The sequence below is a fragment of the Odocoileus virginianus genome, chromosome 34 (assembly GCF_023699985.2).
Source record: "Odocoileus virginianus isolate 20LAN1187 ecotype Illinois chromosome 34, Ovbor_1.2, whole genome shotgun sequence".
NCBI classification, from domain to species: domain Eukaryota; kingdom Metazoa; phylum Chordata; class Mammalia; order Artiodactyla; family Cervidae; genus Odocoileus; species Odocoileus virginianus.
Genome location: NC_069707.1, coordinates 34,450,931 through 34,477,272, shown reverse-complemented (window position 1 = coordinate 34,477,272; position 26,342 = coordinate 34,450,931). Strand labels below are relative to the sequence as shown.

The following is a 26,342-nucleotide window of genomic DNA, read 5'->3' as shown; positions in this document are numbered from 1 at the left end:
ATGATTGGGAGGGGACTATAGGGGTGGTTGAGGGTGTTTTGAAGATGCGTTGGGCAGAGAGAGAGTTAGATAAAGTTTGCAAAATCATATATATGTGTATTTGTGTGTGTGCATATATACATGCATGTGTATATATGTAGGGCTATCTATACAAGTATGTATATAAATATAAATATTTATAGTTCCTGTCTACAAGTACAATGTTAGGATAAACAGCACTTGGCTATAAAAGGCAATTTAACAAATATTCAAGGGAGTAAACTCAGGTCTATACCTTAGGGTACATGTCATCGATGATGTTGAATTTTGAAGAAAGAAAACATCAGTGGGACCCGGGGTAACAAAAGAGTTCCAAGAAGGTTGTCAGACTCAGGTTTAAAAACCTGAATTACCTGTGATAAGAGGGAAAGGCATTCCAGAAAAGGAGAAACTGAAGGAAATGTATATATAGATACAGATGAAAGGAAGGTACAAAGATTCAGGTAGACAATAATTGAGTAGACATTTTGTAGGGAAAACGAGATGTATTCACCAAGTTAAGTCCTTGAGTGAATGTCACTCTGCTCTTCAGAGTTCCATATTCGGGGTCTCTTATGTCTCAATGGACGGCATCTATATTTTGGCAAGACAAAAAGTGAATAATTGTTTTAGCAAAGCAAGACAAATAGGAGTTACATTTCACATTTCCCATTTTATTTACTTGTGGTAAGTTTTTAAAACTTATCACAGCCTAAATTTACTTCATGTGATTAATTTTGCATGAAATGTAATGCTTCATTACATTTCAAAATAATGTTTTTGGAATCAGAAATTTAGAAAGACTAATACCCTACAAGAATAAAAAAAAATTAGCAGTAATCCACATGGATATAGTTTAGTAAAAGTTGGAGCAACAGATGATAAAATTCCACAAATTGACTGAACAGCTAGAATGAATCTGGAAGGTCTGTACTTAATTATCACACAAATAAAGGGAAATTTGAACCTCCTGGCTATTAATGGATTGTGCTTTCCAATTAAAATAGCAGTTTGAAAGTTTTACTTCATCAATGCTTCCCTTGCCAATTTTCAGTTGCAGTTAGTCTTTGGATTGACTTGAGTAACTATGAGAATGTTTTAAGTTTCTATCTCTTTTTAAATAAGGGAAATATGCCAAAATTAATCGGTATTTGCAAATTAATTATGATTAAAACTTTCATAATAGAGATTATGGTTAATTGTTGATTCATCTCCCAGTCTTCCTTTTCATGATTAATTTTCATATCAATTTAACCTGAGGTGGTAGATTTCAAAATTTCCAATTAGATAGCTCCTCTCACAATTACCTACAAGCCACAAGTGTGATTTGGAAATGTGATTGTGTGCATATTTTTCTATCACGTGTTAAACCCACAACTGGAAAGAAGCTTCTAGAGGATGTTTAAGGAACATATGCTGTGATATGTATTTTTCTTCAGAAGCAATGCAAGTAATATTTCATTTATGGTTCTGATATTTAATGTGCTGATTTTAGCACCCACTCATACCACCAAAGGCATTTATTTGATATTTGGTTATCTTCAGGTATTTGTTGTTATTATAAAGACCGAACACTTTCCCTGTCTTCAGCTGAATAAGTTAACTAGTGCTAAATTATTACATTTATTCAGCAATTTTGCTTTTCATTAATGAGATAAGGTCTCTCATCTAAGTGGACTGCTACTATAATAAGACGTGGTAGAAAACAAAGTCCATCAAACTGTTCATTTGAATTAAATAATTTACCAATATAAATAGATTATTTTTGTCTTGTCCTGTAAACTCATATTACCATAAGTAAATCAAAGATTAAAAAAACCTTTATATTTTCAGTTAAAGAAGTTATAGCAGACTATGTTAATAAAATTAATATGTAATAAAAATGTTCACAATCTGAAAATGGCAAATTTAATAAATATTCTGTTTTTATAAATTTTTTGAAAGATGGTTTTATTTTGCCCTCAGATTTCTTTTGCATTGAGGCCTGCTTGGTTTTTATTTTAAAAATTTTTATTAAATATAATTTATCACCAGTAAAGATTCAGAATTCTGCATATTTTGAACAGATATATAATTCATTCTATGTATATGCTCTAGTATTCTTTCCTGGAGAATTCAGTGGACAAAGGAGCCTGGTGGGCTACAGTTCTTGGGGTTGCAAAGAGTCAAATACAGCTAAGTGACTTTTACTTTTCACATATACATAATAATGGTTAGAATATTAATGACTATAATGTTCTTCTGGTAGCTCTGTGAGTTGAGAGTTCCCATCCAAAATATTTTTATTGGTCCATGGCAAAATGAGAAAATGAGAATAAAATTCTAATTTTTTATGAGGATAAAATAATTACCTGTTGAAGAATTTTATTTCATCTTAATATTATGATTTTTTAAAGCTTTTGTTGTTTTTAAACATCCTCCATTTTATGAAACAAGTGATGATATCTTAAATAGTAGTCGTAGCAAGACTAGACTGGACACTACTATTACTTGGAGAAATAAAGAGCTGTAACTCCGATTTGAGTTATATCACTAACTCCACAATTGGTATATATTTTGGAGTCATATCAATTCCACAAATCTCTTTCACATACATTTTTTTAAACTTTTTCTGAAAGTTAAGATTTTGGGGAACTCGTACCATGAATAGAGTTTTATTATCTTCACTTCAGTAATGACACAGAGTTTAAGTGACTTGTCCATGGGCAGTTAAATGCTAAATGGTGGATCCAGGTGGACTGTCCAACTTCTCATTCTCCAGAGCTTCACGGCTCAAACCTCACGTGCTTTTATCACCAGCATCTTTAAACGCCTGGCTGTGTTACCGCATTATGTCCACAGACTGAGTCCATGATTGTTCTTCAGTGATACGGTTTGCTCATTGTTTTAAATATTCTTTCCTGCAAAAAAGATGATGTTCTAATAGAAGAGTATTCTTAAGCGATTCATTTGAGAGAGCCTTCCAAAGGATTAGTGTTATAAAAGTTCTCAGGACTGACGCTCCAAATAATTAATCCATATTTACCAGAGAGTAGCAGGGACGGAGGAGCCTGGTGGGCTGCAGGCCATGGGGTCGCGAAGAGTCGGACACGACTGAGCGACTTCACTTTCACTTTTCCTTTCATGCATTGGAGAAGGAAATGGCAACCCACTCCAGTGTTCTTGCCTGGAGAATTCCAGGAAAGGGGGAGCCTGGTGGGCTGCTGTCTATGGGATCACACAGAGTCGGACACGACTGATGCAACTTAGCAGCAGCAGCAGCAGGGAAGCCAACATCTTCCCTGTTTACATTTCTGCACGCAAGTAGGCTGACTTCCAAGTGGGATGTTAGGGAGTTAAGAACTCTTACTGCAGCCCTGGGAATAGAAATAGGAACATCCTCAACAGCCTTTCACTGTTGCCATCCTAACCCATTCCTGAGCTGGGCCGGATTAGGAGCAGAACTTGTATTACTTGGGAAATAAAAAGCACAGATACAGACAAGAATGAATGACTGTAAACCAAAAAGGAACAAGAATTTTGGCATTCATTCCAGAGGTGGTTGCTGTTGTGACATGCATGGAACTAAGCAGGAGAAGACAAGGCGTCCATGAGTTTTGAGGATTATAAGAAGGAAGGAGCTGTAAGAAAGGATTGTCAAGGGATGTGGCAACAATTATCCACACCTCCTCTTTTCTGTTCCAGTGTTGCCTTAATTCTCACAATAGGTCCTGTTCTCATCTATTTGGAGTAAAGGCAAGGGAAGACCCATGCCTTATTAGTAGGATGGAGGCTCATGTGTGATCCTATCCTTGTCTTTATTGTCCAGAACCTCACTGGTAGTGATTATGGGGGTGAATGGGTATCATCCTGATTGGGAGATTTGGAGTATCTTTCATTTTATTTTTAAATAATGGTTTAAATACAAAGTTGGCAGATTGAGGACTGACTGCAAAAAGCCTCATAGGATGGATTTGACAGCATTTTATATTAAAACCTGATACATATTGAATTGCCCAAGTCTTGGTAATAATGTATGTGTCAGAAGGCCAAATCTTCAAGTAACTTTCAACCACAATTCAGGATTTTATGTTTCTGTTCACAAAGTTGATGGCATACTAGAGCCAGCTCAAACAGTAGAGTTTTTGCTTCTGTGAGTGACTGACACATCAATTAGATTTCAATATTATTTTTTCACACTTAATTTCTGTAGTTATCTTTAAAGTTGCCCATTTTAGTTGATAGCCAGAGTGCTGAACTGCATCTTCTCATATAGTTTAAGTATTTAACCATTTCATACCACCTTGCAGAATGCTGTGAAAAAGTCTACATTAAACCAGTTCTTTTAGAGATACAAATTGCTCTCTGTTTCTATTATTTTAATGTTTGACATTCACATGGTGATGGTTTTAACTTCATTTTGCTTTTTGCTTGTAAAAACAGCTATAAATTCTTTATATGATCTTTTCTTCTTTCACATGTTGCCGCTGATTCAATAGAGAGGCACCCGATTACAAATGCTATTGATGGCAAGAACACTTGGTGGCAGAGTCCCAGTATTAAGAATGGAATTGAATACCATTATGTTACAATTACGCTGGATTTACAGCAGGTATAGTGCCTCTTTTTATTTATTGATTTTATCATTTTCTTCTTTGAAATTGTATTTGCATTTACTATTTGTATACTTACTAGTTCTTGGGTGAAAGGATACTCTTTTATTACCTTCCATTATTTTCTTGACACAGTGACAAAAGGTGACATTTAGTATATTGTTATTTAAAAATATTTGGCATTTATTTCTAAAGCACAATTAAAATGAATTCACATGAGGAATTTAAAACTGAATTAGGAACTGACTCTAACTAATGAGGGTTAATGATAAGAATATCGGTCAACAAAATTTTACATAAAATATAACAGTACCATTTAAATTTTATTTTTGTTGGTCACACCACATGTCTTGTGGAATCTTAGTTCCCCAACCAGGGAAGAAACCTGCACCCTCAGCAATGGAAGTGTGGAGTCCTCACCCCTGGACCACCAGGGAATTCTCATGTTTTAACTTTAAAAATAATAGAGGGCTGCTACGCTGTTCATGGTGTGTATACTAAAAGGTTCTTCGATAACCAGGCTCTTGAGTAAATTGCCTCTCATTACTGAGATTAAACAAGCTGTGGCAGCTGATTCTTAACTTCCACTTGGGCCAGTAAATGAGGTACCAAGCCTTGTAGTTGTATAAAAGTTGATGTTGGAGTTTGTTAGTGTTTGTGACACACAGGTCTAAGTACCTTCTATGCTTCATTTCTTTCTCCTTTCTGTTCACCGTATTCAGCTCAGGTTGAAATGTTTAGTCAAGAATAACCATCACCCCAAATTATTTAGGGTTGCAAATAGGATGGAATCTGGAAGAATGTTCCTATATTTTACTGTTATTCCAAATACAAATTTTCTTCGATTGTCTGAAGGCTGAGACTGGAAATACTGAGCCTGGACGACTTCTTTAGCCTGGCCTGTTCTTCCCTCACTCTCTGCGGTCGGCTCAGAAAGACTCGGCCAGTCCTCGCTGCACTATGGGCGCAGAGCGGCAGAGGAGCGTGGGGTTCGTGGGGAAGATGTAGCTAAAGTTACAGTGACAGACCCTGCACGGGAGAGGCTGTGTTTTCACGCGTGGTCACAGCGGAGGGAAGCACCAGCCAGGAGGAGTTAGTTATGCTCTCAGGAGGCCTCATGGGCACCAGGCGTCTCCCTAGTGGGTGCTGTTTGTCACCAACAGAAGTATGTACTGTCCCCCTTAGGTTCAGGGCCCATTATGGCCAGGGTGCCCAGGTTCAGGAACTGCACAGAGCTGGTGGGTGGGCCTCAAGGCAGACTCTCTTTCCACCTATCTGGAACTCATTTTGACCCGAGCAGCAGGGTAGTGGCAGGGACCCAGTACTGTAGCAATTGCCCACAGGTGTGGATTTGTCCTACTCATCATACTAAGTTGCTTCAGTCGTATCAGACTCTGCAACCCCATGGACTGTAGCCCACTAGGCTTCTCTATCTTTGGGATTCTCCAGGCAAGAATAAGGGAGTGGGTTGCCATGCCCTCCTCGAAGGAATCTTCCTGCATTGCAGGTGGGTTCTTTACCTCTAGCACCATCAGGGAAGCCCTTACTCATTTTCTACTTACGTGGGCAACTGAATAACAGCTTCGAGTTAATAGTATTTGTCAGGAAGTCTCAGAGTACAATCAGGGAAGGCAGGCAAACCACTACACTGACGAATTATGCTTTAGTGAAATCTTGTACATGAATTCCCTTAACATCCTGGCCTCAAAATGGACTTCATCCCTCTCTGGATAAACACAGATGCATCCTTTCCCAGTCACAGCAGCCGTCCCCTGTCATATGGTCACTAAAAGTTGCAGTCTAGCTTTCCAGGCAGGAATGAGTCTGCTGCCTATTGTTTTGGGTCATCTCCTGGGATAGAGAAGCACCAAGTAGTGACGTTTCATTGCTCAGGTTTACTCTTCACCTATGCTTTTAGATCACACATGGAGCAAGACACTCAACTGTTAATATAATTTGCTCAAATCATGTATACTATTCTTTGAGCTCAACCACAGTAATGTTAACAGGCAGAGCTCATTTCATTGTGACTCATTTTGTGTTTCACAGGTATTGCATTTTTTTTTCTTTTTTTACAAATTGGAGGATTGTGACAACTCTGTGGCCAACAAGTCTCTTGGCACCATTTTTCCAACTGTCTCTGCTCACTTCATGTCTCTGCGTCATATTTTGGTAATTCTTACAGTATTTCAAACTTTTTCATTATTATTACATTTGATATGTAATCTGTGATTAGTGAGCTTTGATGTTGCTATTACAACCTTTTTTTTTTTGACTATAGCTCACCTGCAGTGAGCTTGTTTAGATGAGGCGTCCTGCACAGGATGGCTGGATGGTGCCAGGTCTTGTATTCAAGTGGTTTCCTTTGTGTGAGTTCTCACTGTTTGATACTCCGTGGCACCCCACTCCAGTACTCTTGCCTGGAGAATCCCATGGACAGAGGAGCCTAGTAGGCTGCAGTCCATGGGGTCGCTAAGAGTCGGACACGACTGAGCAACTTCACATTCACTTTTCACTTTCCTGCATTGGAGAAGGAAATGGCAACCCACTCCAGTGTTCTTGCCTGGAGAATCCCAGGGACGGGGGAGCCTGGTGGGCTGCCGTCTACGGGGTCACAGAGTCGGACACGACTGAAGTGACTTAGCAGCAGCAGCAGTGTTACTTCTCTGGTAGTCTAGGGTCTTGGAGTCAGCGCTCCTACTCCAAAGGCTCAGGGCTTGATCTCCAAAGGGTTTTTTCTCACTCTTGCAACATGATTGTAAGAGTCAGCTGTGGTTTTCCTCTGCATCATCTTCATTCTGTGACCCAAGTGGAAGAAGCAATACCCTTGCGACCCTGGCTTGTGCCAAGTTAAGGCTGCAGCCCAGATGATGAGACTTCTCATTCAGTCTCCTTTCCTCCTTTCCATTTCCCCAAACGTGGCTGCTTGTAAAGATGCTTACGAGGAGGCTGGCACTCTGCCCGAGCCAAACGTGGAGGCCTGGGCTCTGTACCCTACGGCAGGGGATATGAAGGTGAAGGAAGCCAGCAGCCTTCCTTGCGTGGAACTTGCCCTCGGTAATGTGGCAACAGCAGGGATGCTTGCTACCCCAGAGGCAGAGGGTAAGGCAGAGCACACGACACGGTGGCAAGAGGCCTGGTATTTCCAGGTGCCGAAGCCACGGAGCCCCAAAGACGCCAACCCGGTGCAGCAAGTAGCAGGGAGAAACCTCTTCACCCAGACCTCGTGAGAGGGGCCGGGTCAGGTGGGAGGGGGTGGACCAGCAAGCTCTATTACAACTTTTTGGGGTCCATGAACCATGGAGCTATATAAGAAGATGAACTTAGTAACTGTTGCGTGTGTTCTGACTGCTTACTAATCGGTCATTTTCTCATCTGTCTTCCTCTCTTTGGGCCTTTCTATTGCCTGAGACATGCAACAGTGAAATTCCTAACCCTGCAGTTAATAACTTTGCAATAGCTTCTGAGTGTTCAAATGAAAGGAAGAGTTGCATAACTCTCACTTTATAATCAAAAACTAGAATTAAATAAGCTTAGTGAAAAAGGCATGTCAAAAGCCAAGATAGGCGGAAGACTTGTCCTCTTGCAACAGGTAGTCAAGTTTTGAATGCAATGGAAAAGTTCTTAAAGGAAACTAAATGTCCACTGCACCGAACACACAGATGAGTAGGAACCCAGGTAGCATTATTGCTGACCTGTGAACATTTTATTGATCTTGAAAGGAGATCAGACTAGCTAGAGCCTTCCCTTCAGCCAAAGCCTAATCCAGAGCTAGGCCCTAACTCTGTTCAATTGTGCAGAGGCTGAGAGAGGTGAGGAAGCTGCAGAAGAAAACTGTGAAGCCAGTAGAGAATGATTTACGAGGTTTAAAGAAAGAAGCCATCTCCATAACATATAAGTGTCAGGTAAAGCAGCAAGTGCTGATGTAGATGAGATGCAAGCTGCAGCAAGTTATCCAGAGGATAATCGTGAAAATGGGGACAACAGATTTTCAATAGTCTTCTACTGGAAGAAGATACCATCTAGGGCTTTTATAGCTAGAGACAAGAAGTCAATACATGGCTTTAAAATCTTTAAAGGACAGGCTGACTTTCTCTTAGCCTGGACTTGGAGGCTAATGTAGCCATGACTTGGAGGTAAGGCCATTTACCATTCTAGAAATCCCAGGGCCCGAGTGAATCTTGCATAATCTATTAAATACTCTGCCTGTGCTCTATAAATGGAACAACAAAGCCTAGATGATTGCAAGCTGTTTTCAAGGTGGTTTACTAAATATTTTAAGCCTACTGTTGAGAACTATTGCTCAAAAAAAAAATCCTTTCATAATATTACTGCTCATTGGCAACACATCTAGTCACTCAAGAGCACTGATAGAGATGTACAGTAAGATTTATGTGGTTTTCATGCTCGCTAATGCAGGATCCATTATGCAGTCCATGGATCAAGGAATAATTTCAACTTCTATGTATTATTATTTAAGAAATATATTTTGTAAGGCTACAGCTGTCATAGTGATTCTTCTGATGGATCAGGGCAAAATAAATTGAAAATTTTTGGAAAGGATTCAACATGCTAGATGGCATTAAGAAGTTAGTGATGCCTAGGAAGAGCTCAAAATATCAACATTGATAGGAGTTTGAAAGAAGTTGGTTTTAACCCTAATGGATGACTTGGAGCAGTTCAAGACTTTAGTAGAGAAAGTAGCTACAGATGAGGTAGAAATAGCAAGAGAACTGGAATTAGCACTGGATCTTGAGATATGACTGAATTCCTGCAACCTCATGATTAACAGATGGGGAGTTGCTTCTTACGGATAACCAAGGAAACTGATTCCCTGACATGGAATCTACTCCTGGTGACAATGTTGTAAGGAGTGTTGACATGACAAAAAAAGGAATTAGAATATTACATATCTTAGTTGACAAAGTAGCAGCAATGTTTGAAAGGATTGACTCCAATTTTGAAAGCATTTGGGTGAAATGTTATCAAATAGCATTGCATGCTACAGAGAAATTGTTCATGAAAGGAAGAGTAAATCAATGCAACAGTATTGTCTCATTTTAAGAAATTGCCACAACCACCCAACCTTTAGCAACCTCTACCTTGATGTTCAACAGCCATTAACTTCCAGTCGAGACTCAATACCAACAAAAAGATCGTGACTTGCTGAAGGATCAGATATATTTAGCATTTTTAGCAATAAAGTACTTTAAAATTGAGATATGGTATGGTATATTTTTTTTTAGACACAATATTGTTGCTCACCTAATAGGCTTCAGTATAGTGTAAACTTTTATATGCACTGGGAAACCAAAAAAATTCATGTGACTCACTTTATTAAGATATTCACATTATTGCAATGGTCTGGAATTGAACCTGCAGCATCTCCAAAGAATGTCTGTATTTGTTATTAAAAATAGCAGCATTTTTTCCTTCTAATTCATAACTGAATGATGCAATCACAAGTTTTTACTAAATCATTTTTATTCAACATCCCGATCATTATTAATTCCACAGGTCAAAGTGTGCATCTGAGAACCCATTTTTCAATAAAGTTATTTATATTTTCCTATTTTCTTTGCATCTCCCCTCATACATTCCCACATGGTATCTCAAGTGGTATTGTGGACTTGTTTTCCTGTTCTCTCATTTACCTCTTTAGTTTAATGGCCTTAAAATAAGTGAATACTCAGACAACTTTTTTGGTTCAGTCTTCATAACAAGTGACAGAAATATGTTTATAACATCGATTTGCCTGTCTCTAAAGTCTGAAATACATCTAGTGGAAGTGGTATAGAGATGTGTCCTCATATGGTCTCATAACCCAAGGTGGCGCCCAACTATGTCCTTATTCAGCCCTTCTTACCGCCTGTAAATCAACTCATCGTGTGTTCAAGAGAAGGGGAAAACAATCTACAAAATAAAATAAATCCTTATTTCTGCTTGTCTCAAGATTTTAATTTAGTCAATGATTTAATGATATAAAAAGCTAAACAGGTTTTGTTACCAGGTTTTATATGGGAATTCCACAGACAGGAAAGGACTTTAGACCTCTTGTTTGGCTTCAGGCTTTGGAGTAACAGACTGTGAATAGCTTCTCAGAACCTATTCAATTAAGGAGCAAAGCTGCAGGAAGGCATATTATAATGCACTGGCAACATAGAAGATGTGGACATCTTTGTTACTTCATTTATTTCTCACAATTAGCCTATAAGGTAGCTAGCATTATTATCTCTTTTAATAACTGAAGCACACCGACAGTTTAAAAAGTTAAGTGACGGCCTTTTATAAAGTCTATACAGGCAGGACTGGAGTGTTCGTCCTGAGTTTGTCTGAATTCAGACTCCAAACTAGGCCAGTGTTTACTAAGCTGGTCTCTGAAGACCTAATTTAGGAAAGATTTTTGGTATATAGTTTCAAGGGGTCCATACATTGCTTGGGTTCAAGAAATACCAGATTATCCTCTCACTTATATGGAAGAGTATAGCCAACATCTCTTTTGTCATAAAACAGATCTCATTTTCTACTACACTTCAGCATGTCTCCAAAACAGCATAACTTCAGTCTTTTTCACCTACAGCATGAAGGATTAAGAGGTTATTCATCATTATATGGCTATTATTCAGCTGGGAGACAAGGGGCATCGGTTTTATAATGAATAGGTAAATATCACTAAGTGTTTATTTGCCATTGATTCAGCAAGAGGTTTAACCAGTTATTAGTTCTTTTTATTTTGAAATGCATGAATTTCAACAAGTGCCCATTTTTTTTGTCATTGATATATAGTTGGCTTCTCTGTGAAATACTTTTGATAAATTACTATTTTTAATAGCAGTCACCATTACATTTCCTTGATTGCATCATTACAGATTACACTGGGGAATTTCTCTGGTATTTTAACATTCAAGGTAAGTACTGGAAAAATATCATACTTACTGAGAAGAAAGTAGGTACTTACTTTACAAATTATTTTACATTTTTGTTACTATGGAATTATTAATTTTTCCCAATTCTACTATTTACTCGCATCATATATTGAGCAAATAATTTAATCATGCTGGTACCCTGAGTTCTAGGTTAACAAAATAAATATTATAACATCATGGCAAGAAATTGAAATAAGGATAATAGCAATGTAATGACTAAATTCCATCTGACAATTACAGTTATTGTAAACAACCTAGTATCAGCATAAACTTGAAAAAAAACAAATCCCCAGTATAATGGCAAAGAAAAATATACATCAATTTAAATGATAATAATAAGGAAGTGAAGATTAATAAGATGTCTATCCAACCAGATTTTCACTATAATATGTGTTATAATATCTGATCTCATTTTGTAACTTTTAAAAATCTGCTCAATTTATTAGACCTGCCTTTTGGTTTGTTTAGGAAAAGAGTTGATTGGCAAGTAGGTTAAAACAGAGAGGGGTAGCTTTTTAAAAGACCTTTAAAAAACATATTCATATTCATTCCTGTATAATCCAGGTACACTGCAGAATTAGTTATGTGGGAATCTCCATTATTTCAATAAGTAATTCCCTTCTCTTCCCGGTTTATCCCCCAAAACTAAAAATGTGTTTGTCAAGAAAGATTGTCTTCCAACTGCATAGGCCAACTCTGTATCTTATTGACCTGAATATTTTATTCATTGACCTTGCAGAACCATATCTAGTGAGACTGGTTAACAGTGTAAAAAGACAGCTATGTTTTAGAGGAGATTGAATTAGTATTTCTATAGAAATATTACTGTAATTTTGAAATCTGTGTGAATAGTCTGCTGTTGTTGTTTAGTCGCTCAGTCATGTCTGACTCTTTTGCAGCCCCATGGACTGTGGTCCATCAGGTTTCACTGTCCACGGAATTGCCCACACTGTAATACTTGAGTGGGTTGCCATTTCCTTCTCCAGGGGATCTTCCTGATCAGGGATTGAACTCATCTCTCCTTCATTGGCATTCATATTCTTTACCACAGAACCATCAGGGACTCTTGTGAATTACATGGAATCATTTTTTCTTAAACTGTTAATGTAATTAATCCCTTATGTAATAATAAAGCATGAAAAGCATAGGATAGGTACAGTTAACAGGTAGAAAGGGGTTGTAAATGATATTCCTGCATTTAATATCCCATTATATAAATAAAAGGGCTTCTTAGATGGTTCAGTGGTAAAGAATCTTCCTACCAACGCAGGAGATGGAGGAGAAGCATGTTCAATCCCTGGGCCGAGAAGATCTCCTGAAGTAGGAAATGGAAACCTACTCCAGTATTTTTGCCTGGAAAATTCCATGGACAGAGGAACCTGGCAGGCTACAATCCATGGGATCTCAAAAGAGGAAGGCGCGACTGAGCACACACACATCTATAAATAAGGAAGACACACATGTGATATAGTAAAAAGGCAGGCAAGATATATGTAGTCCTGTTTGAATATGATTCTCTTCAACAAAGTCTATTTGATCTGTCTCTTGGAGACCTGCTAGATTGCACATTCTTTTTTTGTTTTTTTTCTTTCTTTTTTTTTTTTTTATTAGTTGGAGGCTAATTACTTTACATCATTACAGTAGTTTTTGTCATACATTGAAATGAATTAGCCATGGATTTACATGTATTCCCCATCCCGGTCCCCCCTCCCACCTCCCTCTCCACCCGATCCCTCTGGGTCTTCCCAGTGCACCAGGCCCGAGCACTTGTCTCATGTATCCAACCTGGGCTGGTGATCTGTTTCACCCTAGATAATATACATGTTTCAATGCTGTTCTCTTGAAACATCCCACCCTCACCTTCTCCCAGAGTCCACAAGTCTGTTCTATACATCTGAGTCTCTTTTTCTGTTTTGCATATAGGGTTATCATTACCATCTTTCTATATTCCATATATATGTGTTAGTATACTGTAATGGTCTTTATCTTTCTGGCTTACTTCGCTCTGTATAATGGGCTCCAGTTTCATCCATCTCATTAGAACTGATTCAAATGAATTCTTTTTAATGGCTGAGTAATATTCCATGGTGTATATGTACCACAGCTTCCTCATCCATTCGTCTGCTGATGGGCATCTGGGTTGCTTCCATGTCCTGGCTATTATAAACAGTGCTGCGATGAACACTGGGGTGCACATGTCTCTTTCAGATCTGGTTTCCTCGGTGTGTATGCCCAGAAGTGGGATTGCTGGGTCATATGGCAGATCTATTTCCAGCTTTTTAAGAAATCTCCACACTGTTTTCCATAGTGGCTGTACTAATTTGCATTCCCACCAACAGTGTAAGAGGGTTCCCTTTTCTCCACACCCTCTCCAGCATTTATTGCTTGTAGACTTTTGGATAGCAGCCATCCTGACTGGCGTGTAATGGTACCTCATTGTGGTTTTGATTTGCATTTCTCTGATAATGAGTGATGTTGAGGATCTTTTCATGTGTTTTTTAGCCATCTGTATGTCTTCCTTGGAGAAATGTCTGTTGAGTTCTTTGGCCCATTTTTTGATTGGGTCATTTATTTTTCTGGAGTTGAGCTGGAGGAGTTGCCTGTATACTTTTGAGATTAATGCTTTGTCTGTTGCTTCATTTGCTATTATTTTCTCCCAATCTGAGGGCTGTCTTTTCACCTTGCTTATAGTTTCCTTTGTTGTGCAAAAGGTTTCATTAGGTCCCATTTGTTTATTTTTGCTTTTATTTCTAAAATTCTGGGATGTGGGTCATAGAGGATCCTGCTGTGATTTATGTCGGAGAGTGTTTTGCCTATGTTCTCCTCTAGGAGTTTTATAGTTTCTGGTCTTACATTTAGATCTTTAATCCATTTTGAGTTTATTTTTGTATATGGTGTTAGAAAGTGTTCTAGTTTCATTCTTTTACAGGTGGTTGACCAGTTTTCCCAGCACCACCTGTTAAAGAGGTTATCTTTTTTCCGTTGTATATCCTTGCCTCCTTTGTCGAAGATAAGGTGACCATAGGTTCGTGGATTTATCTCTGGGCTTTCTGTCCTGTTCCATTGATCTATATTTCTGTCTTTGTAGATTGCACATTCTTGAAGACAGAGTTCACAGACTGTTTCTATCCCTCATGGCACTCAGCATCTGTCAGGAACTCAGCAGATGTGAAGAAAGTATGGTTCATGATTGCTCTTCAAATCACTGAATTTTTTTCTTGGTATTATTTGTGTCACTGCTAAATGGATGAATATAGAACTATAGTGGAGATTAAAATCTACACATTCAAAATGTCCTATATGACATGTCTTTTTTAGTATACCAGAATATCATTAAATTCACAGTTCCTTTAGTTTTTTTTTTTTAATCACTGTTTCAGTGTCACAAGCAGGATATGTGGTTAATTAGGAAGCATATTCTCTCTCTCAATGAATTTGTGCTGACCTTTTAATCACTGCTTTCCTGTGTAGCTCAGTTGGTAAAGCATCTGCCTGCAATGCGGGAGACCTGGGTTCAATTCCTTGGTTGGGAAGTTCCCCTGGAGAGGAAATGGCAACCCACTCCAGTATTCTTGCCTGGAGAATCCCATGGATAGAGGAGCCTGGCAGGCTACAGTTGTTCATGGGATCGCAGGAGTCGGACACGACTTAGTGCTATATTTCTTTTCTTTCTTTTTAATCACTAACAAAGGTGACTACCAGCTTTAGTGTCTATATTGTGCAGAACATTAGTTCTGCTTGTCTCCCCTTCACTTTATTTTCAACACTGCACTCACATTGATCTTAGCACAAAATCAGATCAGATCTTAAAAATCAGATCAGATCACTGCTTCCACGAAAGCTTTAATGGCACTTGATGGAAAAAGCACAATTACCCACCAGGATTTACAGGCGCTTTACCTCACCTGCTTTCATCTCTGGTCTCAATCTCCCCTCTTCAGTTACTCCACTGGCTACTTTATTGGTCTTGAAATCCTTTGTACTTGCTGTTTCTTCTATCTGGAATCATTTTCCTCTATTTTCATATAGTGTGTTTCCCTATTTCCTTTGAATTTTTACTCAAATATCCTGTTCTTTGTGGGAATTTCCTTGATAATCCCATTTAAACTTGCAAACCCCTCCCTACTTCCTAGCCCATTTCCCTGCTTTATTTTTCTGCATAAAATTCATGGCTGTCTTGTTCATTTGCTCAGTCATGTCCAACTCTTTGTGACCTCATGGACTACAGCATGCCAGGCTTCCCTCTCCTTCACTATCTCCCAGAGTTTGTTCAAACTCATGTCCATTGAGTCAGTGATGCCATCCAACCATCTCATCCTCTGTTGCCCCCTTCTCTTGCCCTCAGTCTTTCCCAGCATCAGGGTCTTTTCCAATTGGTTAGTTCTTCACATCAAGTGGCCAAAGTATTGGAGCCTCAGCTTCCGATGAATATCCAGCATTGATTTCCTTTAGGATTGACTGGTTTGATCTCCTTGTTGTCCAAGGAACTCTCAAGAGTATTCTCCAACACCACGGATCATAAGCATCAATTCCTTGGCAGTCAGCCTTCTTTGTGGTCCTACGCTTACATCTGTACATGACTACTAGAAAAACCGTAGCTTTGACTACATGGACCTTTGTTGGCAAAGTGCTGGCTTAGCTTTTTAATACAATTGTTTTGTTATAGCTTTTGTTCCAAGGAGCAAGCATCTTTTAGTTTTGTGGCTGCAGTCACCATCCACAGTGATTTTGGAGCCCAGAAAAATAAAATATGTCACTGTTTCTACTATTTCCCCATCTATTTGCTATGGAATGATGGCTGTCTAACTTACTAATGTGGCTGCCTAACTTACTGCATATATTTTTTTATAGCTCTTCCTCAACTTATGATGCGATCACATTCTAATAAACCAATAACAAATTGAAAATATTATAGGCTGAAAATGCATTTAACACACCTAACTTACTAAACATCATAGCTCAGCTGAGCCTGCCTTAAACATGCTCAGAACACACACTGGAAAAATCACCTAGCACAGGCATTCCTTATAATAAAGTATTAAATATTTCACCAGTAATTTATTGAATGCTGTACTGAAAATGAAAAATAGAATGGTTGTGTGTGTACAGAGTGGTGATAAGTGTATCAGCTTCTTACTCTCCTGATCCCGTGACTGATGTGGGACTTGTGCTCATGGCCCTGTTCAGCATCATAAGAGAGCATCATTCCACTTATCTCAAGGCTGGAAAAGTTCCAAATCAAAGTCAGAAGTGAAGCATAGTAAGTCCAGGACCATCTGTATTTATGTTGAATGTTGTTTATCTCACCTTTTAAAATTTTCATGATTCAAATGAATTCTTTTTAATGGCTGAGTAATATTCCATGGTGTATATGTACCACAGCTTCCTCATCCATTCGTCTGCTGATGGGCATCTAGGTTGCTTCCATGTCCTGGCTATTATAAACAGTGCTGCGATGAACATTGGGGTGCACGTGTCTCTTTCAGATCTGGTTTCCTTGGTGTGTATGCCCAGAAGTGGGATTGCTGGGTCATATGGCAGTTCTATTTCCAGCTTTTTAAGAAATCTCCACACTGTTTTCCATAGTGGCTGTACTAATTTGCATTCCCACCAACAGTTCTAATGAGATGGATGAAACTGGAGCCCATTATACAGAGCAAAGTAAGCCAGAAAGATAAAGACCATTACAGTATACTAACACATATATATGGAATTTAGAATGATGGTAACGATAACCCTATATGCAAAACAGAAAAAGAGACTCAGATGTATAGAACAGACTTGTGGACTCTGGGAGAAGGTGAGGGTGGGATGTTTCAAGAGAACAGCATCGAAACATGTATATTATCTAGGGTGAAACAGATCACCAGCCCAGGTTGGGTGCATCAGACAAGTGCTCGGGCCTGGTGCACTGGAAAGACCCAGAGGGATCGGGTGGAGAGGGAGGTGGGAGGGGGGACCGGGATGGGGAATACATGTAAATCCATGGCTAATTCATTTCAATGTATGACAAAAACTACTGCAATGATGTAAAGTAATTAGCCTCCAACTAATAAAAATAAATGGAAAAAAAAGAAAAAAGAAAAAAAAAATTTTTCATGAGAGTGGAGATACTTTTTTGTTTTTTGTTTTTGAATTGCCACATTCTAAACACTTGGAATAGTACTCAACATATAAGAGATATTCTATAGATTTCTATTATATTTCTATAGATTTATATTAAGTCAATAAATGATTGAATGAATAAACAGCTAAAACATCAATTCACAGTGTAAGAATTTTATTAAAGCTGAAACTTAAAGGAAGAAATATTGTTTCCATGTTTCTTATGATAAAACATGTTATGCATTTTTAAATGTATGCTTTTCCTTTTAAGTCTCTGGTTTAACAGCATGAAGTAAGTTTTCTTACTAATCCTTTTACTAAACATGTTCTAAATTTCAGTCATATTTGTCATAATCTGTGCGGCTTTACCACATTTGTAGCTTTATTGGGGTAAGGCAGATTTTAATAAATTTTAAATCTTCCTATGTAACAGAGAAGTCTAGAACTGTAATTTTTTAATTGACATTTAAATTTTTCTAATGGAAAAATGTATATAAGGGGGAAAATGCCATCAGAGTGCTGTTTAAATAAGATTCTAGACAAAGGATATTTTGTGTTTTGATGTAAATAGCTAATAAACTAAATTCTTGCAACATCATGAAAATGTAAATTTTTTGGAGATGCAGGTCCTCTTCAAATAGTGTCAAGATGACTGCCCTGGGAAATGAGTCTTGCAACCAGGGAGTAACTTAGAGAATTGTTTATTTAAAAATAGAGATAATAATATATGATGAAAAGATCTGTTAAATATCTGTGGGAAAATATCTGTTAAAAATTTTAAGTCATACTGATTCTGTTATGGGAAGTCTGAATAGGACTGCCTAAAATAGACTGAATGTGGGCAATATTTCACAACTGTCTGATGACTTCCACACATGAAATACAACTATTTCCTCATGTTGGTGGAATATTGTGTATTCTCCCACTAAATTCTTTGAGTCTAGTTTTCACTTACTATAATAATTATATATAGTTGTACATTATATGCTGTGCTTAGTCATTTAGTCATGTCCTATTCTTTGCAATCCCATGGACTGTAGCCCACCAAGCTTCTCTGTCCATGGAATTCTCCAGGCAAGAATACTGGAGTGGGTTGCCATGCCCTTCTCCAGGGAATCTTCCCAACCAAGGGACTGAACCCAGGTCTCTGTATTGCAGGTGGATTCTTTGCTATCTGAGGCGCCAGGGAAGCCCAGTTATGCACCATATGCACATATAAATTAGAGGTTTTTTCCTAGAAGTTGACTATATATTTAAGTTACGTGATAACATGTGTGTTTTAATTTGTAGATAATACCTGTTTTCAGTATGATCCTGAGTCTTAAAAATACAAAAACGGCAAGAAGGATGAGTATGAGGCTAAGAAAAAGGAGTAGATATAATTTTGCCCACTTCCATTTCCTGATTTATCACTTGTCAGTTCATCTACATTTGGTAAATTGTCCTACTTTTATACTCCTCAATTTGGTCATATGGAAAACAGAATTAATAACACCACGTCTTTCCGAAGAAGACTGTTACAAGAATGAAGTGACGTAATATAGGCAAGTAGCCAGTATGCTGCCACACAGTAGTTGATAGTAAGTAATACTTCCTGGCCTTCTACACTGGTAATAATGCTGAGCAGAGAACAAATCCCTGGTAACTCAGCTGGTAAAGAATCCACCTATAATGCAGGAGACCCTGGTTCAACTCCTGGGCCTGGAAGATCCTGTGGGAAAGGGATAGGCTACCCACTTCAGTAAACATGGGCTTCCATGGTGGCTCAGATGGTCAAGAGTCCTCCCACAATGGAGGAAACCTGGGTTCGATCCCTGGGTTGGGAAGATCCCCTGGAGGGGGGAATGGCAACACACTCCAGTATTCTACCCTGGAGAATCCCCATGGACAGAGGAGCCTGGTGGATTACAGTCCATGGGGTCACAAAGAGTTGGACACAACTAAGTAGCTAAGAACGGCACAGAGAACAAATGGGCTAGAATTGTAATGAGCGTGACTTAAAAAAGCAAAAGAAAAACTGGTTTAGCAGTTCAAAAACAGCTTAATTGTTGGGATATTTGAAGGCTACCTCTAAATTTAATTTGGCATGCAACTTGAAGAAATTATTGATTCTATATATATTTAGTATTATATGAAAATTAATATTTATATAGAGGAAGCCCAAAAAGGGGTCACTTGAGTGTTGAAACTTTTACAACACCTTCTGTACTATTTTGTTGTTATTATATCCTCCTGAAGCCTTGAGTTTTTAATCGTTGAGAAGTAACCTTATTCATTACCAGTGTGTCCTGCCCTTAAAAGCTGTCTGTCTGGTATTATTTCACTTGGGCTTCCCAGGCTGGCAGCAGTGGTGAAGAATCTGCCTGCCCGTACAGGACACGCAGGAGATGCGAGTTCGAGTACTGGGTTGTTAAGGTCCCCTGGAGGAGGAAATGGCAACCCAGTCCAGTATTCTTATCTGGAAAATTCCATGGACAAAGGGGCCTGGCGGGCTACAGTCCATGAGATCGGAAAGAGAAGGACACAACTGAGCGCAGTCTCCATTATAATTTCCCACAATACGTGATTTTTTGGAAGCAACACACTCCATTCCCAAACTATTAAGTGTTTTTCTCATCTCTTTTTGTTATTTTTTCTCACTTAACTTCACTGTGGTCATTATATTTTAAATTCTTTGAAATTCAATTTTTAGAGACATTTTCATTTATAATTTGGTCCACGAAATTTGTGCACTTAGAAAGAATATGGATTCTGTAATCATTGGTTGCAGTTTTAGAAATATATCAGTAAAGCTTTGTTTATATATATTGAAACTATTTTAGGGTCATAAAAATTTAGGATTTGAGGTGTATTAACCCTTTTCAATACTATTGCTAGTTATAATTCTATCTTTAGGATTTGCATTTTGAAAAATGTATTTTTAACTGGAGGATAATTGCTTTCCAATATTCTGCGGGCTTTTGCATACAGCATCGTGAGTGAGCCGTAAGTGCGCATGCGTCCCTCCCTCTTGAGGCGCCTATTACCCCACCCTTCCCACCTCTCGAGGTGGTCACAGGGCGCTGGGCCGGCCTCCCTGCGTTACATAGCAACCTCCCTGAGTAAATAAGCAATTCAACTACAGACTACTCACAACATGCACTCCTTCAGTATAAAGACCACAGAATAAACCAAAAAACTATATTATGTAGACACTAACCAAAAGGAAGCTAGTGAAGGTACAGAAGTAAATCTTCCATATGAGAGCGTAGGATTGAAACACACGCATTTCCGTATGTAAGATTTACTTCTGTAGCTTCGTTTGTCAGTGTTTACACAACATAGGTTTTTTTGGTTTACTCTGGGGTCTTTATATTTAAGAAGTGTCTGTTGTGAGCAGTATGTAGTTGAACTGTTTATTTAACCAGTCTAGTGGCCATTGCCTTTAAATTGGATATTTAATTATTTGCTTTTAATATCAACCACTACTAATATTTGGGTTCAAACTGCCATATTCCCATTTGTTTTCTATTTGTCTTATTTTTGTTATATTTTTCCATCTGACTTTAGTTTTTTTGGATATTAAAGATTTTTTCCCATTTACTGTTGTTTCATGTGTCCTATGCAACCTTTTATTACTTGCATTAATTACCATAAATAGTACAGCATGCATTTTTGATTTCAGAATTTGCTATAAATTGATACTTTTACCAATTCCCAGACAAGGCAAAAGACCTTATGACATTTTAACTCTATACTCTCCATTCAACCCCCATTCTCCCTCACTCCAGTTATATTTTGACCTATAGTTCTGGTGTGTTTAATCCTATCTATATATTAAGCTCCAGAAAATAGTCATTATTACTATCATAAACAGGCCATCGGAGAAGGCAATGCCACCTCACTCCAGTACTCTTGGCTGGAAAATCCCAGGGACAGAGGAGCCTGGTAGGCTGGGGTCGATGGGGTCGCTAAGAGTCAGACACAACTGAGCGACTTCCCTTTCACTTTTCACTTTCCTGCATTGGAGAGGAAATGGCAACCCACTCCAGTGTTCTTGCCTGGAGAATCCCCGGGATAGGGGAGCCTGGTGGGCTGCCACTACATCTGTGGGGTCGCAGAGTCGGACACGACTGAAGCGACTTCGCAGCAGCAGCAAACAGGCCATATTCATTTAATTTTAAACACATGTTTAACTTTTTCTGTTGCTCTTTGTTAATTCTTTTGTTAGTATACTTTCGTATAAGGTCATTTTCCTCTTTTTATTTTTTAATGATTTGCTGGTGACAGATTCTCTCAATTTTTTCCCAAAAGTATTTATTTTGCCTTTAATTTTGATTTATGTATTTCATTAGTAATAAATTATAATTTATGTTTTCCCCAACACTTTTACAGTTTTATATCATCATTGCCTGACTTTGATAATTTATGTGGTGAAGTCAGTAAGTGTCTCATTACTTCTTCTTTGAAAGGAAGGTGTTTTTTCTGACTTTGAAGGTTTTATTTCTTTGTCTTCAATTTTCCAAGTTTTACTACAGTGTGTTTAGGAGTGATTTCATTTGTATAAATAAACTGGTTGGGATTCAAAACCTTCTAGATTCTATGGTTGGTGTATTTCTCTGGTTTGGAAATCTCCCAGCTAGTATTTCCTCAAGTGGTGTTCCTGTCCATGTTTTCTCTTCTATTTCTGGGACTTCAGATACACATATGTTAAATTTTTCCTAAAAATTTAGGAATGTTCATTATATATTTTACACTTGTCTCAATTTTCTTCTTTTCTCTCTCTCAGGCTTTCTTTATACATTTTCTGGTGCCCTATTTTTTCAGTATATTAATGCTTTCTGTTGTTTGATCTAATCTTGTATTAGATGCATGTACTGAATTCTTAATTTCAATAAATCTATTTTCCAGTTCTAGAGTTTCCATTTGACACTTTAAAAATAGATTCCAGACTACTTTTTTATTTAGTTATCTGGAACACATTTATTACAGTTATTTTTAATTATATATCTGATAACTAACATTTGAAACATCTGTGAATGTGTTTCTATTTTCTTTTACTCCCTTCTTGGTTTACTGATTCATGGAAAACTTGGTAGTTTTTTTTTTTTTAATTAAGTAATATATATATATTGTGTCTGAAAATTTCTAAAAATTCTCATAAATGACTTTATTTTCATTCTGGCAAGAGTTAGAGTAGGATCAGATTGCCTTGATTGAATCAGCTATTTAGATTTTTGTGGCCTGATCAGGAATTCTGATGGCTGTTTCTGGTTTTCCCTTATTTGTAGGGGTAGAACTTTAGGGTTCATAATTGGAAGATTTTTGGCAGAGTCTCCTCAGCTCTGTGAAACTTACCAAAGATCTGCTTAGCTCTTCACTGCTTGTGAGTTAATTTTTGCATGGTGTTTATCTTCTGGCTCCTTCACCACTTAGCTTGTCAAATCTCTTGAAGACAAAAGCTGAGGAGAATGTGAGGTTTATGTCTCTATGGCTCATGGCCCTTCCCATTCTAGCTGACTTCATAACCTTGATCTTCGGTGTTGATCTTTTCATCCTGTGAGACTGAGGGGAGCTCAGGATGTAACTTTGTGGAGCTTTGTGGATGTGGAGGAACATGCCCAGCTCATCTTGGTCTGTGTCTCTTTAACCAAGTCTGGCTGCTCTGTGATGCCTTAAAACAGCTGTTTTTAGTGTTTTATTCAGTGTTTAACAATTTTTCTATTAGAAAGAAAATATGTATTTGTTTTGTTTATAGTTAAAAACCAGAGGATATTATCTGATAATAATTTTTCAGGGTTTTTGGGTGAATTTAAGGGGCAGCTTCAATTATTGCTTCAATATTTAAATACACTAATTATTGGAACATTGTGATGGATTATGAAAAAGGCAAGAAAACATATTTAAAACAGGGAGCATCCTGAAAAATCTTAGAGGCATAAAATTATCATCTGAAGCAATCCTAATCAAAGTAGAGGTGTGATCCTAGGTAGGAAGCACCATGCCCTAAATAATACATAAAGAAAATAATTTAATAGTAATACACTTGAAAAATATTTATTGAGTACTACATGACGGGCACTTTCTAAGCCCAAAAGTCTGATTATGAAGGAGACAGAGGTTCTTGTTTTCCAAGATATTAAATTCCAATTGTAGCGGTTGTTAGGAAGAGGGAAGGGACGTGGAAAATTAAGTAAATAGTTTACAGTAGTGAAAATGGCATGGAAAAAACAAAAGAGGACAATGTGATAGTAATATAAGTGGCTGATTTATCTGTATGGTCTATCTATGCATTATTTTACAAAGTGATATTTGAGGTAAGAATTACCTAACAGAAAGTGTCAATCATGAAAAATGCCAAGTAAAGTTTATACCATACAGGAATAAACTTGATAGGCTGAGGAATGAAAAGAAAATCAGTGTGGCTAGAGCATGGTGCTAAATAGCAGAAGTTATATGAAATGATATCTGGGAAGTGTCCAGGTCTACTTACAGTAGGAAAGAGTTGTCCATCACGATAAGGAGGTAGATTTGATTCTAAGTGTAATGAGAGAACCACAGTGGGATTTAAGAAAGAGGTACTAGGATTTCATTGATTTTGTTAGAGATATTATTATGCCTGCTAAATGGAATATGTTTATAGTGAAATAGCAGTGAAAACTCAGTGACAGGAAACCATTGAAATGTTCCAGCCGAGAGGTGATGGTGACTTGGACTGTAGTGGTAGGATCACAAATGGATGGAAGTGGTAGGTTGGGATTTACTGTGGAGGATGATGTGACTAGATCTAATGGTGCAGTGGAGAAAGGAGTGGGGCAAAGATGTAGACTCCTAGGACATTAGCCTGAAGAAATATAACTTACTGAGATAGTCATAGACTCAAAGAGTAACAGGATAGGGATGGTAGGTAGTAAATAAGGGCTCTGTTTTAATGTGTTATGTTTGAAAAGCATATTAACCATCCACGTGGAAACATTAAAGGCATGATTGAAATTATTAACACTGTATTTAACACTGAGGCCCTATTTAAGATCACCTAGAAAGAAAATGCAGAGTTAAAAGGAAGAACTGGAAATGAATCCTAGGCACTTCAAATTCAGTGGTGAGTGGAGTAGGGAGTCAGAGAAGCCAAGATAAAGTCTATCAAGAAAAAGGCAATGGTCAGCTATGGCAATGTAGCTGCTAAGAGGGATGAGTTCAACCACTCAGGTATTGGAAATATCAGCATATAGGGGGGAAAAAGCCCCATATTAAATTTCAGTGAGTGACAGCATTTTTTATTAGATTTAATAAAAGTTGAATGGCTCCAAACACCAAGATTTAATTTAAAAACTTTCACCACAGCACCTATCAATGTTCAGTTTATTTAAACACACATGTGTTGATTGTGTAATTTTCAAATTAAGGTGATAGTTAATAAGACAGTACAGAAAAAATAGATTACAGCATCCTTTACTTATTAGCCAGCTTGTGTCTAAATATTAAAAGTAATATGTGTCCTGTCAAAATACTTCAGTTTTCTTTGTTTTTACAAATATGTTAATGTGATATTTCAGCCGAGTTTGCTATTGGAAGGTCATGGTAGACTAGTCTCAAATTAGCTGAAACAATGAACTCAACTGAAAGAAAAATCAGCACCGTAATGTAGTATAACCAAGGAAATCAGTCCCAAACCCTAATGAGCAGTTGCCTGTCTGCGTTGGTCATTATGATTATATTAATTTAACAAGCCAGGTGGGGAAGCACAGATGAATAATCTTCCAAATGCACAGTAAATGCTTAATTTATAGCAATCTGCCCTCATAGTATTGACTGTTTCTGTGATAAAATCTTGTATTCGAGGGATGGAATATGTCATCTTCTCAGTAATCATACATAAATACAGTTTCCATGTTTGCTTCATCATCATCACTGCCACTTTCCTCAGTTAATTCATTTCAGATGAGAAGCTTTTCCATCCATCAGTGTTAAGAATGATTTATTTAATGATTCTGGAAGTATACCACTGTTTATAAAATAAATTAGGAAATGGAGTAAGACATTAAAAAGGTATTTTCCACTGCTTTTAGAATATACTCAGGAAACTTGGTACACATTACATAGTAACACTACCAGTTAGTTGCAGCCCTGCCAGCCACTCTTCTACTTTCTGTCTTGATAAATTTAACTATTCATACAAGTGGAATTATACAGTATTTGTCTTTTGGGCTAGTTTATTTCCTGGCAACCACTGTTCTACTTTCTGTTTCAATGAATGTGACTATTCTAAGTACATCTTATAAGTGGAAATATACAACATTTGCCTTTTGGACTGGTTTATTTCATATAGCATAATGTCCTCGAGGGCCATCCATGTCAGAATGTTGTAGCATGTCAGAATTTTCATTCTTTTAAGGCTGGAGAAGGTCCATTGTATGTATAGACCACAGTTTGCTTGTCTGTCCATCCATCCGTTCATGAAGACCTTGGTTGCTTCCTTCTTTTGGCTATTGCTAATAAGGCTGATATAACATGTGTACAAAAATCTTTTTGAATCCATGCATTTGTTTCTTTTTTGAGTGTATACCCAGAAGTGGAATTACTAGATCATGTGCTAATTCTGTTTTTAACTTTTTGAGGAGCCATCCTAGTTTTCCATAGCAGCTACACCAATTTATATTCCCAACAGTGCATGAAGTTTCTCATTTTGCATACCCTTGCCAACCCTCATTATTTTCTGCAT

At 37.7% G+C, this 26,342-nt stretch overlaps 1 protein-coding gene across 2 annotated transcripts in view; it reads left to right on the top strand.

Moving 5' to 3' along the window:
• Positions 1 to 26,342, top strand: part of LAMA2 (laminin subunit alpha 2) — a 677,031-nt gene that overhangs the window by 157,154 nt on the left and 493,535 nt on the right. For both annotated transcript variants that reach the window (XM_070461486.1, XM_070461485.1), the window contains exon 3: positions 4,497 to 4,609. In XM_070461486.1, the coding sequence (XP_070317587.1) occupies positions 4,497 to 4,609 (113 nt within the window). The remainder of the gene's footprint in view (positions 1 to 4,496; positions 4,610 to 26,342) is intronic.